Source organism: Hypanus sabinus, chromosome 4 (assembly GCF_030144855.1).
Source record: "Hypanus sabinus isolate sHypSab1 chromosome 4, sHypSab1.hap1, whole genome shotgun sequence".
Classification (NCBI taxonomy): domain Eukaryota; kingdom Metazoa; phylum Chordata; class Chondrichthyes; order Myliobatiformes; family Dasyatidae; genus Hypanus; species Hypanus sabinus.
This window is the reverse complement of record NC_082709.1, coordinates 147,320,681-147,336,430: the sequence shown is the minus strand read 5'-3', so window position 1 is coordinate 147,336,430 and position 15,750 is coordinate 147,320,681. Positions and strand designations below refer to the sequence as shown.

Here is a 15,750-nt window from a genome sequence, read left to right as displayed (position 1 = left end):
CCAAAAATCTCTCCAATGAGAGCAACACCAGGATACCTAAAAATGTGGTTCTTTTGTTACACCCGTGGCCCCCTCCTTTTTGAGAATCACAGGATCGCTATTGATTCGAGTCAGGAGACCCAGGAAATGAGAGAAAGACATGCAGAATCCACAAAGAGTTTGGAATGTGTCCTGGCCTCCGAAAGGTGGAACCATTGATAACGGCTATTGTCTCTTGGAGACGGAATTGTATATTGAATACTGTACGATGCATCGAAGCCCCCAGGCAATGAACCGGGGGGGGGGGGGGGGGGGTTGGTGGAGGGATTGCATCATCCCAACCTGATTGACATCTGAGACCCTGTGAGTCAGGATAAAAGAGCCCCTTCAGACGCACCAGAAGAAACGCTAGCGATCCCGTGATAGCGAAAGCCAGTGGGAAGGCCACGTGCATCCATTTCCATTTGCTCCGGAATTGGTGGTCCTTTACCACAGAAGAACGGTTTTTAGCTAACAATGGGGAAATCAACTCCCAACGACTCTCGAAGGATTTACATCATAAAAGGAATGGGCAAGTTTTAACCCGTCTTTCTCTCCAACCAGAAAGCTGCAGCTTGAATGAACTTTTATATTTCCATTGGACAATACATTATCCCCTAGACAACGATAGAGCTATTCCTTACTGATTATTATTATACCCGCGCTTTTAGATTTAGTATTGACGACGTATACTATCTGTATGTTTGCATTGATATTATTTTTGTGTATTTTTATCAATAAATACTGTTAAAAATAGCACCATCAGACTTCAACGGACCTCTCTATCTTTGCTGGTAAGTGACCCAGTTACGGGGTACCTAACACTATATTGCAGCTCCTGAAAGAGGACTACATGTGTAGACATCAAAAATAGCAGCAACAGGTCATTCCACAACCCCAATAAATCAGATAAAGTCTTCCACATCAAGTCTTAAAGGGTAGTGGACAATTGAACAACTAGCAGAAAGAGAAATCAGTGATGGCAAAGCCAAACATGATTGTTGAACACACAGCAGAACTCTCCAATGCGCCAGAGAAAGCAATCCAAGTTGTCTAACTTCTCCTTATAATTAATATATTATTATATATATATATATATATATATATATATATATAAATAATTAATAATAAATGTAACTAGTGGAGTGGCCACAAATGAGACATTTCACTGTATGTTTTGATGTACACGTGACTAATCAATCTAATCGAAATATAAACATATTCTCTGATCCAAGCAACATACTGGGAAACTGCCTTTCTACTATCTCCAAAGACTCAGTATCTTTTCCTTTATTTGGCAATCAGAACGACAAGTAACTCCAAATGTGGTATAACTGAACTTTTATACCCAGGTTTTGTTATCTACTTACACATATTGACAACCATTAGGAAGCCTTAATCATACTTTCAGTTGACAACAAACTGTATCATACATTTTTCTCTGATCTCCACCCAGTTTTGTTCTCAACACCTCTACAACTTAAAACACCTTTTCTGAAAGTTTCTAGTTGCTTATAATGGCAACTATTTCCCTTTCCACAGATGGTGTTCATTTTTGTAGTTATATTTAATTCCAGCAATTGCAATTGTTTAATTTTCGAACATAACATCTAGGCTTTGTGTTGTCTGATTAAGTCACCATCAGACAGAGGATTTGACATAAGAAACCTCTGACAACGGGAAGAAAATTCTCACTGTTTAGTTGGGGGGGGAACAGTTTTTTTTGCCCAGTCAACACAAGACAAAGGTAACTACAGGTGACAGTGAGCTTGAGATCTGGTGAATACTTTGTGTTCGGTATACTTCCTTACAGAAAGTCTCCGCAGCCCGAAGAGTTCCACCAGTCGGGGACACCAACCCCTGACAACAGCGGCAATGGCGCTGCCAAGGAAACGGCGGGCGTGTCACGTGACGCACGCGGGCAGTCGGTGCAGCTCGCACGTCGTGCGCAGGCGCGAATGGTGTACGGCGGCCTGAGCGGGCACTTGCGTTTTTTCGGGATTGAATTTTTTCCCCGGTGGATGTGTTTCCATCTCGACGCCCCTCTCTGCCCCTCCCCCACTGAATCCGGGTTTTTTTTTGTGATTGCGAGCGGTTAGAAGCGAGATCGTTTCCACAGGACGCCAGGTCCAGGTCAGTGAGGCTATAAAGCACTGTTTTTTCTTTCGCGATTCGGTTTACTCGGGCTCGGGAATTGCGAAGCGGTCTCTGGGATTAGCCTGCTGGGAGAGAGAAGAGGAGCGGTGGACGCTGCGGCCTAGTTCGCAGGCTCCTGATTTCCTTTCCCAGTAGCAGGCCTTCCTTGCATTCCCATGCACAAGTGTAGGGACGGAAAAGAGCCGGCGCTACCGCCTGCACTGTTGTAGACCTGGGAAAGGACGCGCCAACTCCAGACCTCCGTATCGGGGGCGGACACACAGCAGGCGGAGAAGCAACCCTGGGCCCGCATCGCCACCAGCTCGATTGGTCCCGTGAAACAATGACGTTAAATCGAGGGAATGTTTCAAATTCGGCAAATCAAACAAAATCTCGGGGGCTGGGAGGTAGACAACGATTTCCCAGTGGGGATGGTGAAATGTGATGAATGATATCCCGGAGTAGAAGGAAGGAGTGGATGGAAGACGAAAGCAGGACGACTATGTTCCGGGCTAGGCTTGGAGGGGGGAGGTAGGAATGGAAAGAGTTGCATTAGATCTTTATTTAGGAATTGAAGGCAAGTCACTCTTGGGGAGAGCAAGTGACAGAACGGATGTAATGGTTGGTGAATGATACATATCTGTGTGTATATTGAGGTTGCGAAAGCAAGGTCTTCATGGTGATTGGCAGATGAAAATGTACTGCTCAGTGTGGATGATTGATGGAGAGGAATATAAGTTGTCTTCTGAATATGGGCTAACGAGGTAGACAGATCAAAAACTATTGCATAGTTGCATATGCACAATTTGTGTTCAAAATTATTGTTGTAAACTATGCAAGATGTGGTACACAACTTTAATGCAAAGCTTATGTCACTCAAATTTTAATTTATTAACTTGTGAAATAGTGCCATTGTACTTTTATACTTCACTACATCAGATTTAAGTGTGTAAACACAGGGCATTCTGCAGAAATGTGTATATTTCACTGATGGATTGTGCCATGAATTGGAAATTGTCTTGAATTTAAGCTATCGTATGCTCCATTACTATAGTAAATGTCTAATTAGTGGGTTGTCAATTCATTGTAGAGTAAAATAATAATCACGGGGGTTCGTCAGTAGGGTTCAACCTACTATTGAAAAACATTTGAAAATGAATTGCCCTGCCTCCTAGTTGAATTTGCATGCCATGCATAATTCAATTTCAATGGAAAAATGAGCTTTTAAGAAGTGAGGTTAACAATATAAATAATTGAAAATTTTGAGAATAGTCTAAAATAAAAACAGCAAGAGCTAAGTGGGTTAGACAGTACCTATGCTGATAATTTGATTCTGCTGCTTTTAAAGATTTTACCCTGGCAAATAGTATTAAAAAATTTAGTGATGTAGAGCAGAAAGACAATTAACCCTATGAAATTATAAGTGTAATTTATTTGCTCACATAGATTCAAATTTCCAGTTCCATTTGAAATATTATTTTAATTTTTATTCTGCTTTGATTTAGGAAGCATTTTGTCGGTTGGTGTTTGCATTTTGGATGTAACATTTTTTGCTGAATGTGGAGAGGTTCTTCATGTTTACTCAGTTTTTAAAAAATTGTTACTTAAGTAAGCAGTCAGCAAAAAGAGATATGAACAGTTTAAAAATGTTCTCATTACTTTCAAGTGAATCTATATAAAATGTAAATTGGTATTTTCAGATAATTATTACTCAAACTTGTAATTGAATGTTAATCTTGCATAATGGATATCATATGTCAACTAAGTAGATTGAACACGATAACAAATTATTGGTGCCTGAACATTCCATTTATTTTTCAGACCTAAAATAAAATCAATTCCATAACTTGTATGGTAATTGTTTTTTAATTGACTATGATGTCATGACTATTGAGCCAAAATATCTTCATTTTGCTGCACTCCTATAATTCTCATTGCTAAGAAAATGAGGTGACTTAAGGTGTACAAGGTGATAAGCATAGATCAAAAGTATCGCCACAGACTTTTTCCCAGGGTGGAAATATATTTTAAAAAGTGGCATAATTTTAAGGTGATTGGAGGAAAATGTAGAGGTTATCAGAGGGAAGTTTCTTTTTAGAGTAGTGGCTGTAGATAGGCATATTGATAGAGTATTGGGGGACTATATAGGAGGGAAAGGTTAGATTAGGCTAAAAGGTTGGCACATTATCATGGGATGAAGGATACGTAGTGTGCAGTAATGTTCTCTGTAAGCTTGCAAAACTTTGATTAGGCAGTACCTGTAGTGAGAAGAAACACGGAAAGTTAAAATTTTGGGAAAGTGATTCTTGTCATATATTATCAATGAGGTGTGTCTGTTGCACACATCCACTGTTTTAAGATGACAGTGTAGCAGTTACTAGGACGCTATTACAAGTCGGGCATCAAAGTGTTCAATTCCAGCACTATCTGTACGTTGAGTCTGTACGTTCTCCCTGTGACTGCATGAGTTTTGTCTGGGTGCTGTGGTTTCCTCCAGCAGTCCTGAGATGTACTGGGGCTCAAAGGCCCTGTTCCATGCTGTTACTCTAAAGAAATAAAAATACAGCTAAATATTTTGTGCTGATCAATTACATACTATTCTTTAGCTGAAGTGATACTAATTATATAGCACATAATTCTCTTGTGATTGCAGGCTACATTGAATGCCCTTTTAACAGATTGTATTTGGTATCAAAACTTGAAAGTCCCTTAAAAGTGATTACAATGTCAGGTAGTTTAATTGCTGTCATTTTATCTGAATGTATCTGACTTTAGAATCAGAGATACAATTTCTAAATTTGTGGATTATACCAAATTTGTGATGAAGAGCCAGTTCAGACTAGAAATACAGTAGTTATCAAAGGAGGACCTTAGTAAAAGTAAAAGGTAGATTTGAATGGATAGGCATTTGTTTTTTATCTTTGTTTACTGCTTTGTATTGAAGTGACGACTACTGACATGCTGTCCTTTGAATTTCTGCATTTGTTTTGAAGTGAAAGATCCAAGATATACAATCATAGTAAACAAGCTGGACTTGATGTTTAAATTATAGTGATAATCATGTTAAAGCAATTAATCAAATGTGTAAAATGGTATTGTATGAGAGGCAGACTTCTGACATACTGTATCTTGGCTACATTACAAAATATCAAAAGGTAGTTCTGTTTCTAATATCAACAACATATGAACCTAACAATAGGAGGAGATCTGAATAGCCTGGGAAGGTACAGATGAGTGTCAGATAGCAGTGACATAGTCAAATAATGGATCGAATGGAGGGAAATAACGTCAGCTAAATGGCTCTGAATAATGCAAATAAATTTGGAAATATGTGGTAAGTGAGCTTGATGCTAATGTCACAGATTTCTGAATGGAAATGGCATTTAGTAACATTGGTGTTGATTTATTGGCATTGAATTTCTTTTGGGAGTACTTTGCAGTGGATTTTTTTTTGAAAAAAGATGGCTTTTGTAAAAGTGTTCGTGGAAACCTCACTGAAAACAATAGCACAGTGTGCAGCAGCAGAAGGACAACTCAATGTATGCTGGAATAAAAGCCAATGTTGGTCACTGAATTACACTGAGAATTTAAAAGCAGAACAGAAAATTCAGTAGTTAGCTTTTAGCTCAAGAACCAAGCTGTCAAGAGAATGCAAAGTGTTATTCTTGATACGAAAGGGAAAAGTTAAGAGAAATAATTAAGATTCTTTAGGGATGGAAAATCTAATCATAGTGTGTCGAGTTATAAATTATTTAGCAAGATCTTATTTTCATTGTCCTAAACTGTATAATCAGGAGAAATGGCAGAGCTCCAGGAGATAACAAACTAAGTATGAGAAGGGTAAATATATAAAATGTATAAGGAGGTAGAGGGAAAAGATACTGAAGAAGTTTTGAGGGGAGAATATTTAGGATTGCCATTTTATGTGAATGCGTTACTATTTGTCATGTAATTTCCTGCATTTCTAAACCAATTTGCATTTCTGGATCAGAACTGTTTATTTACAAAATGAGTAATTCCCCGAAATCCATGAAACTTGTTAAAAGGTTAGTTTTAATTGATTGGTCTGAAAATAAAGTATAGTGCAGAATTTTGCCAAGATTATTTCTGAAGCACTGCTCTTTATTTTGTATTGTCATTGGTGTTGTTTAAATGCAAGCAAAGCTTTCATGCAAATGCTAATCAGCTTCAATCCTTGAGTGAAGCAGTATAATTTTCAACAAATTCTGAATTTATCATTTAAACTGAATTTTTGAAACTACAAGAGATTTCCTTTTATATGTAAAACCTTGCAGTGAAGCTTGAATACTAAATTTATAATAATCTTTCCACTGCAGCCTGCAGATGATTAAGAAATTTGTTCCCTTTATTGAATTTATGAATAGCTTTTATTTAAGAAAAATTTGGGTTCCAAAGTGGTTCCTCCAAGAAAGGGAATAGTAAATATTATTTTCAACAATTTTCAGCTCCAAATCTTCAGCCAAAATAACAAATGTGGTCCGTTACTTTTTAAGCCAAAAGTGGGTCAGTAATACTCAAGCTAGGTAAATTGTTTGGCTTAGTCAGCAGAGGGGAAAATGCCACATAATGCAATAATCTTATTGGACAGAATAATTTTATATTGAATTGATTCTGTCATTAGTTCCGATGAATCTTTATGGTTCATTGACTTCCACAATATGTGCCACAGTCTACCTCTTGTGATGTTCTTTCTTCAGAGTGTAAGTTGAGAATTTATTGAGTTATTGTCTTCATAATGTAATGTAGAAACCATCTTCTTATTTATAATTTTTATATCATTAATATTTGTGGAAAAACTGTTAATTGAATGCATGTGACACCATTAAAATTTAGTTGATTTGAAAATCCATTCCAGAGTTTAAAGTTGAACAATGAAGGTCATAATTCAAGAGGTCGATCCTACAGTCAGTCTTTGTCCATTGTGCTGATGCTCTAATAGTATAGCTATTATCAGGAGTCTTAAATAGACCCTTCACAGATTTGGATTTTCCCCATATCTGAAACAACAAATTGAATTTTTTTTGCTGTTCAAAATACATTTGATGTACAAAATGCCAACAAGCACAACTGTTGCTTTTGTGGCATAATATGGAAAGCATCTTTGACAAAAGCTTTATTGAACTTAAGGCAAGCCCTCCCATCTCAGTTACCCTAGCTACAAATTCGAATGAGTAAGATTGAAGAGAATGCGCTAAATGAGGTTGTTGCTACTGCTACAGGCCTTTGAATGGAAATAACATTTAGCAACATTGGCCACTGATTTATTAGCCACCAAATTTATTTTTGGAGATCATTGTAATGGGTGCCTTAATATTCAATAACTTTTGTAAATTGTTTTTTGGATGTGAAGAAGTGAAAGATTGCATAGAAATTAATGCAGCATGTTTTCTGTTGTCTACAGCATAGCAACCAAAAGCTATTCCCATTATAAATGCACCTTTGCACAGCTATGTATTGAAGTGCTGGCTGTGTATTGATCATGGATAATACCAGATACGTTGCAAGCACGTTGGTTTTGTGATAACTCAATCTAGCCAGAATAGTACTGTCCTCCAATTGTATTTTTGAGGGTCTCCCTATAGATGCTGCCTGGCCTGTTTGTGTGTATTGTTGTTTGGATTTCCAGCATCTGCAGATTTCCTCATGTTTGTAATTTTGAGGGGTTTTTTTTGGTAATTTGATATCTTGTGGCCTAGGGCAGTTGTGAAATAATTTGCTTCTTACAAAATTCTTATTAAGCTATTTCAGAATTTATTGGTACTCAGTCTATCATAGTTCACATGTTATTCACAAAGAAATTGCATTACATAGAATTAACAACAGTGCCAAGCCAACAATCAGATGTTGACTTGGGAAATGTTAGCAGAGACACTGGCACAAACTGAAGCAGTCTTTGAAGTTGGAACTCCTGAACTTTGTCTTCCATGAGGCTGAAATAGGGTCTGGAGGGAAAACCAGCCTTTGGAGCAATTATATTAAAGTCGGAAGAGTAACAGCCCACTTAAGTGACAAGGTTCACTTCTAATCTCCATGCATATTGGTTGGCTTTGCAATTTCCTAACGTAAGAACAGCGACAGTTTGCATTGAAGCATCTTGGGTTGAGATGATACAATTTGATATCATTAGAATGGACATACAGCAATGCAACATGGTTACAGATTCTTTGGCCCAGTAAATCCACACTAACTATTGTGCTTACCTATCTGGCCTAAAATTCCTGTGTTGAGCCTACTCCCTCTAATCCCAATCCCCTGTGTGTATCTGTATAAGTGCTTCTTAAATATTATAGTATCTGTCTCAGTCACTTCCACTGGTAGCTATTCCAAATACTCTCCATCCCTTGCGTGGTAAAGGTTACCCCTCAACTCCCTTTTAAATCTTTCCCCTCCTGCCCTAAATCTATGCTGCCTAGTTTTGAACTCCTGGGGCAAAGACTGTACCATCCATTTTATCTATGCCCTCCTGATTTTATAAACCTCTATATGATAATCCTACATTTTCCTGCATTGCAAGGAATAAAAAGCTAGCCTGGGCTACTTGTCCTCATAACTCAGACCTTTAATCCTGACAATATTCTCAAATCTTTTATTGTATTCTTTCCAATTTAACCACCCATTTATACAACAAGATGACCAAAACTATATATAGAACAGTCGGTCCTCCTTATCCGTGGGGGATTGGTTCCGAGACTCCCCGCGGATACCAAGAAACGCGGATGCTCAAGTTCCTTATTTAACCTGGCTCAGTGGGGTGGTGTCTTTAGGACTCGGCAGAACCCTGGACTTTATTTAACATGTTCAGTGCGGTGGATATTATGACCCAGCGGTGCAGCTCTGAATCCGCGGTGTTTCTGTTCACGAATATAGTCATGATTGAAAATAAGGTGGAAGTAATAAAGCAATTGGAAAGAGGTGAAACACTATCGGTCATTGGTAAAGCATTAGGCTACAGTCAGTAAACGATCGGAACAATTTTAATGGAGCATGTGATAGACCCTGCCCCGATGAAAGCTACAATTATTACTAAGCAACTTAGTGGTTTAATTATTGAAATACGTATGTTTCTTAAGTGTTTTATATGCATAGAAAGGTAAAATATGTACTATATACTAAGAAAAATGTTTGACTGACGCTGCAGTTACTGTATCAGTGCAAGGGAGTGCCCTTACCAGGACTGCAGCATTTCAAGAACACTGCTTACAGGACCTTCTCAAGGGCAATAAGGGATGGGCCTGTCAGCAAAACTTCAATCATGGAAAATGATTTATAAAAAAGGCTACTAATCACAGAACAGAAACAAAATTTGACATTCTAAAGTTAGGAGCTCTTGCAGTGAGGAACTTGTATATCTGAACTATTGGCACATTATGTTGGTGGTGATGGGAGGAGAGATGGACACCATTAGAGCATTTTTAAAAGTACTTCATTGTTTTGTGTGTACAGTACAAAATAGGTGCAGAGGAAAGTTGAGGATATTGCCATGGCTGAGAGACAGGATAAGGTGGTGGTGTTTTCTTTGGAACAAAAGAGACAGGCAGTATAATTTTTTTTAATAGTTATGGTGGAATTACACAGAATAAAAAGCACTTTAGCAGAGAAGCCAGTAGTTAAATGAGCATAGATCTAAATTAGTTGCTATGAGGAACTAATCTAGTCTCTTGAAGGAAAATTATTTTGCTCAGTGAACACGGTGAATCTGGAAATTGTGAAGGCAGAAATGCTCACTTTTTTCTAAAATAAATGTACCTCATTAAGCACCTGAAGGGCTGTGGATCCAGAGCTCAAAGGTGAGAGGAACCTAAAGTACATTTCATGGGCTCTGTTGCTGCAGATTTCAATGGTTCTGTAACACTTCCAACATACTTCATTGACTTGGCACCTCCTTTATCTGGTTATGATCAGAAGAAAAGTAATCAACTATTATAACAAAAACTTTGCAGTTAAATATTTCCCTGTATTATGTGTCTGATCACTTAATGTTTAGAACTTATTTGGTGACTAAATGGCAAAATTGTCCAGTAAAGTGCAAGTTAAAATGAAAAAATTTGTGCAAGAAACTGTAAAGACCATAAGTTCAATACATGCTTACAAATTCAGTTTTCCTACTATTTTGATTTTAGAGTGCCTACTTTGTAGAATTTAGCCAGGTCATCTGATATGATCTTGTGCAATGTTTGTATTTTTTATAACAAAACTTCCTAACCATATGTACATGGAGTATGTAGAATGTATCATTTTTCCCATGCTTGCGTATTACTAGTGAGCTTAAAAATGTTTAAAGTGAATGAGTATCTAGGGAATTTGAGGAATTTCTAGTTAAAATCCCATAAACACATTCTTATAAGCATTTTTTAAAAAGTTACGTAGACTTTTAAGTAGCCGCTTGTTTTGATAGTTCGTCTTCTTTGTTTACTAGAGGAAAAAACTGTTCAAGAAAAGTACCAAATTATTGGTACTTAAGAAACCCACAAGAAATTCTTCTAATGTCAAGGAAGAGCTGCCTTGAAAGATTAAGCAACTCCTGCACGACTTGAAATAATTAACAATATAATGTCGATTTAAATATAAATGCAGATTGTAATGTATCATGTTTTTTTAAAACTGTCAAGATTTTCAGTAGATAAGTTCAAAGTAAATTTATCATCAAAGTACATTTATGTCACTATATACTACTTTGAGATTCATTTTCTTGAAGACGTTCATGGTAGAACAAAGAAATATAATAGCGTACACAGACTCTCAAACAACCATGAGAGAAAGACAGACTGCTAATATAAAAACAGTAACAATTAGTAAATAATGCTGAGAATGAGTTGTAGAATCCTTGTAAGTTAGTCCATAGGTTGTGGAATCGGCACAAAGTTGAGGTTATTGCCCTTCTACCATTAGGATCCTGAACCAGTGTAATGACCATTGCTGAACCTGGTGGTGTAGAACCTAAGGCTCCTGTATCTCCTTCCTGATTGCAGCAGCGAGAAGATGGTATGGCCTAAATGGTGGAATTAAATATTAAAGAAGTGAATGTAGTTATATATTATTAATTTGCTGTTTTGCTGCAGACTGTATTACTGATGCATGTTCATGATTACCCTCGATGATAGTTTGCATAAAATAGAGTTGGCCTTAAGTATTTTATACTTTGCAACATTTCCTAATGCTCTGTTCTAATGTAACCCTCTTTGGACGAGAATGTCCCAAATATAGGTATATTGTATGCAGTTCAACTCTGGCATGGTTTAAACTTACATAATTCAGAGGATTCCCAAATATATTTTAAACTGAAACTTGTGTTTTAATCAAAATTTAGGTTAATTTAAATATTTTAAATGTTTTCATTTTAATCTCCCCCTGAAAATCTGTGAATTCAAGAATGCACGTGTTTAACCATGTTCATCCTTCTGTCAAATAGTAATTATCAATCTAGTGATGTAATTGAGAGGTTGCCCCACTGGAAACAACTGTGTGAATGTTACTCCAATCCTTCATGAGTAAGTGAAAGCAGCATTTGATGGAATCAACCATTGAATCAAATCTTGTCAGGCGTGCTTATGCTTCATGTATTTAAGACATAGGAGTAGATGTATGTGGACTGTTGGCATAGGCAATATAAATACCAATCCATCGGTTTTCTGGTTTATATTATGGCTGGGGGAAATTTCCTCTTGTGTCTTTTGGATATTTTTTTAATAGCTGCATTTAAAGCTTCAATGTACGGAAGTAATGCAGTGATTTCCTTGTGGCTGTTTGGAACAATGTACTGTATTGTAATTATTTGTTAGTGGGCCACCTGAGTGTAGTACCATTAGATGTGTTGTTATCTCTAAAATGTACTTCAGGGATATCTATTTATCTCTTATTGCTGCAGGTTAATGTTTCTTCACAAGAGGCCCCCGATTTGCTTCCAAAATAGACCATTTAAAGAGCCATGCTGCCAGCCTACTGACCATCCCATCTGGCTTGGACAAGAGCATTCACAAACCCCTGTTTGGCCCCCAGAAAACCAGAACAAAATCCATTAACTGTTGGAAATCTGCCTACCTTCCTATCAGCAAGGAAACTGCAACAATGGACACGGAATCCACATACTCGGGATATTCCTACTATTCGGGCCGCTCCAAGAGTTCTCACAGACATGGGTTGGTATCCTTTTTTTTTAAGAGTAGTTTTTAATGTTGGCAATATAATTAGGCTTCCATAGTAACTAAAGCAGACCTTTATATAAGCTCCTCTTGAAAAGAATTGGAGGAAGTTCTTTGGAACACTGCTGACTTTGTTTAACATTAAACAATAAGTAATTATGTCACAAAGGAAATTTACACCCAGTTGAAATTATCACAAATTTCAGAAAGCAATCTTTAGGCCCACTGAACAAGAAGTTTGTTTTTAAAACACAAATGATGTGAAGAAATTCTTTTGAGAAATCAACAAATTAGAATATACACTAAAGTTATTAGACCCACTGCAATCACCTTGTGAAAGAAGAATGCCTTAATGAACAGTGCAGCTCTTAACACATTAATCACCTTAATCTCCAGGCTGTGTTCCACCTTGTGGGAATGCTTGATGCAACAGCAAAAAAAACCATGATCTGTATAATTTTGGTATACAATTGTGGCCTTTTCTACCTCGCTGAGTGCAAACTGCACCATTCCTCGTTCATTATGTAATCTAACAGGAGTTTAACTAAGCATTTGACGTCCAGACACATTAGCCATATGTATTTCTATTGGACAATGTTGTGTATTACATTAATTTAGGAGTAATTGCACATTAGCATGGTAAATTAGCTTAAATTTTCCAGAGTTGACTTTAGTACCACCATTAATGGTAGTTGATTAGCAATGGTTTCGTCTATATTCTACTGTGCTTTTTTTCTTAAAAATTTTAACTAAAATGCTCCAAGTGGCACAGTAGATTAAATGATCACAGTTCTGTGATGGTAAAATTTAGGTGCATCCAATAATTGCCATTGTTAAGGATTCAGTCAACATGAGATGACCACAATAAAAATGTGGCAGAAAGGGGAGGTGAAATGCTTAAATGAGAGTGCTGTTTTGTCAGCTGATTACAAACCAGCTTTTCCGGGGGGTGGGGCAACAAAACTGATTTCCTCTGTATTCCTCTAGATGTTAGCGAGAAATAGAAAGTAGTACAGTGGATTCCAGTTAATTGAGCCATCAGTTGATTGGGACAGCCCTGTATTTGGACAACTCAATGAACAAAAACTAATTGAGAAAATAACTAGGATTCCCTTTGTTTATTTGGAACGCCATGGCTCTTAATTGGGACAGAAGACTGTTGCCAAACAGTTTCTAACTAAAATCATTTACATGCACTTAGACTTGACAACTGTTAAGATTGAATAGTCTTTAAATAGCATCAGTGTGTGTGCTTGTGTTCAAAATCGAGTGATTTTTTTTCAGTTGATAGTTGGTGATAAACAAGCAGCAAGACAATTCCAAACCGTTTTGCTCACTAGTTTCAAGCTTTCAATCTTGGAGATACCAGAAATGGCCTTTAGACATTACAGAGTGAGCAATTTTTAAGTTGCTTGTGCTTTTGTTATGCTATCCATTTGGGTAATAAAGGCCAGTTCAAACAGCAGTGATTTTTTTTTTGGTAATTTTGTTTTTATTTCGACTTTGTGCAGGAAGGCAATGAAAGTTGTTATCTGCACTAGGTGTTTCTGTTGATTTTGTTCATTTACAGCCAGTCAAAAAGAACACAGCAGCAATAACTATTAGGAACTGATACAGTTTGATAATATTTTAGGAGTATCGGTACTGCTCTAATTTGTTCTGTATTCAGTTAAATACATAATTTGTTACTCAGTAAAGGTAGCTTGTCCTTGGAATGCCTTTTAACTATTTCCATGAAATATCAGCTTACTGGAGCAGTCTCGTCGCATGATTGGGCTAATATGTACTTGTCCCAATGTGTCCCAATTAACCAGAGTCCACTGTAAGTCATTTAGGATTAACTTTATACAATAATTCTGTTCATCTATTGAGACATTTTGATTCTTCTCTTTCTCCCCCACCCCACACTATTCTATTCCAATTATTTACATTTTGATTTATCCTTTGAAATGTTCTTAATTTTCATATCTAAACATTCTGTTATGTTACATTTGGCGGAGTTTTTGAGTGAAGTTTGCTGGAGTTCATTCTGTTAAAATAAGAGAAGGGTTCAATGTCTGAACATATTTGAGTTAAGCATGATACTATTAAATCAGGTTGGAAGGGCACATTTATTATTTTTGTGTATTTAATGTTGAATGTGGTATTCTGCTTTAAATTGTGGTATTGCTTTGTTGACTATTAACTCTTGTGAGCTTAAATCCCTGCTTTTGCTTCATCAGTGAAAGGAATCGGGACCGGCAAAAATCCAGAAACAAAGATGGCAGTCGGTCTGAGAAATCTGTTACCATCCAGACACCTCCAGCAGAGCCACTACTGGGCAATGAGTCAACACGTGGAGATGAGACTGTACAGGTAAGAGGCTAAACGTGTTTCAAAATTATGGCTGTGTGTGTAAAAGCTACTAAGATTTTGCTGCTGCTCTTTGAGTTGCTGTATAGAAATGGGCATTGGCAATTATATATGTATTTTGGGGTTTCAAAGTAAATTTATTATCAAAGTATATGTTATGTGTAATACCCTGAGATTTATTTTCTTGCAGTCATTCATAGTAAACAGAAAGAAACACAATACAATTAATGAAAAACTACACACGGCAGAAATGGACAAATTATGCAACAAACTGTACAAATATGTAAAAGATAATAACTGAGCAGTAGATATTGAGAACATGAGTTGTACAGTCCTTAAAAGGGAGTCCTTGGGTTGTGAAATCAACTCAGTGTTGGGATGATTGAAGTTATACCCTTTGGTTCAAAAGCCTGATGGTTAAGGGGTATTAACTGTTCCTGTACTTGGTGGTGTGGGATCTGGAGCTTGTCTGCGTCCTTGATGATGGAAGCAGCTTTCCTGCGACAGTGCTTCCTATAAATCTGCTCAATAGTGGGAGCACGTTTTGTCATGTTTTTCTGTTCAAGGGCATTGATGTTCCAACACCAAGACGTAATGCATATAATCAGTATACTCCAAGCCACGTGTCTGTAGAAGTTTACCAAAATTTTAGATGCCATGCCAAATCTGTGCGAAGTAGAGACGTGCTGTGCTGCCTTTGTATTGCCTGTTACCTGTTGGACTCAGGACAGACCTTCTGAAGTGACAGCACCAAGGCATTTAAAGTTGCTGACCCTCTCCATCTCTGAGGACTGGGTCATGGACCTCTGGTTTCCTTTTCCTGTAGTCAGTCAGCTCTCTGATTCGAGTGAGAAGTTATTGCGATACTATTCAGCCAGATTCTTAATGTCACTCCTTTATGCTGATTCATCACCACCTTTGATTCAGCCACAACAGTGATGTCGTCAGCAAACTTTAATATGGCATTGGAACTATACTTAGCCTCACTGTTTTAGGGAGCTAAGCACAGTCTTGCGGTGCACCTATATGGATGGTAATTGTGGAGGAGTTGTTGTTGCCAGTCCAAACTGACTGGGGCCTACAA

General features: G+C 37.4%; 1 protein-coding gene across 1 annotated transcript in view; it reads left to right on the top strand.

Annotated features, from left to right (window-relative positions):
• The first annotated feature begins 1,988 nt into the window (after window positions 1-1,988).
• LOC132393285 (vang-like protein 1) overlaps window positions 1,989-15,750 on the top strand; it is a 43,521-nt gene continuing 29,759 nt past the window's right edge. Inside the window, exons 1-3 of the mRNA XM_059968326.1 lie at window positions 1,989-2,151; window positions 12,041-12,311; window positions 14,537-14,669. Of these exons, the coding sequence (XP_059824309.1) occupies window positions 12,241-12,311; window positions 14,537-14,669 (204 nt within the window). The 5' untranslated portion in view covers window positions 1,989-2,151; window positions 12,041-12,240. The remainder of the gene's footprint in view (window positions 2,152-12,040; window positions 12,312-14,536; window positions 14,670-15,750) is intronic.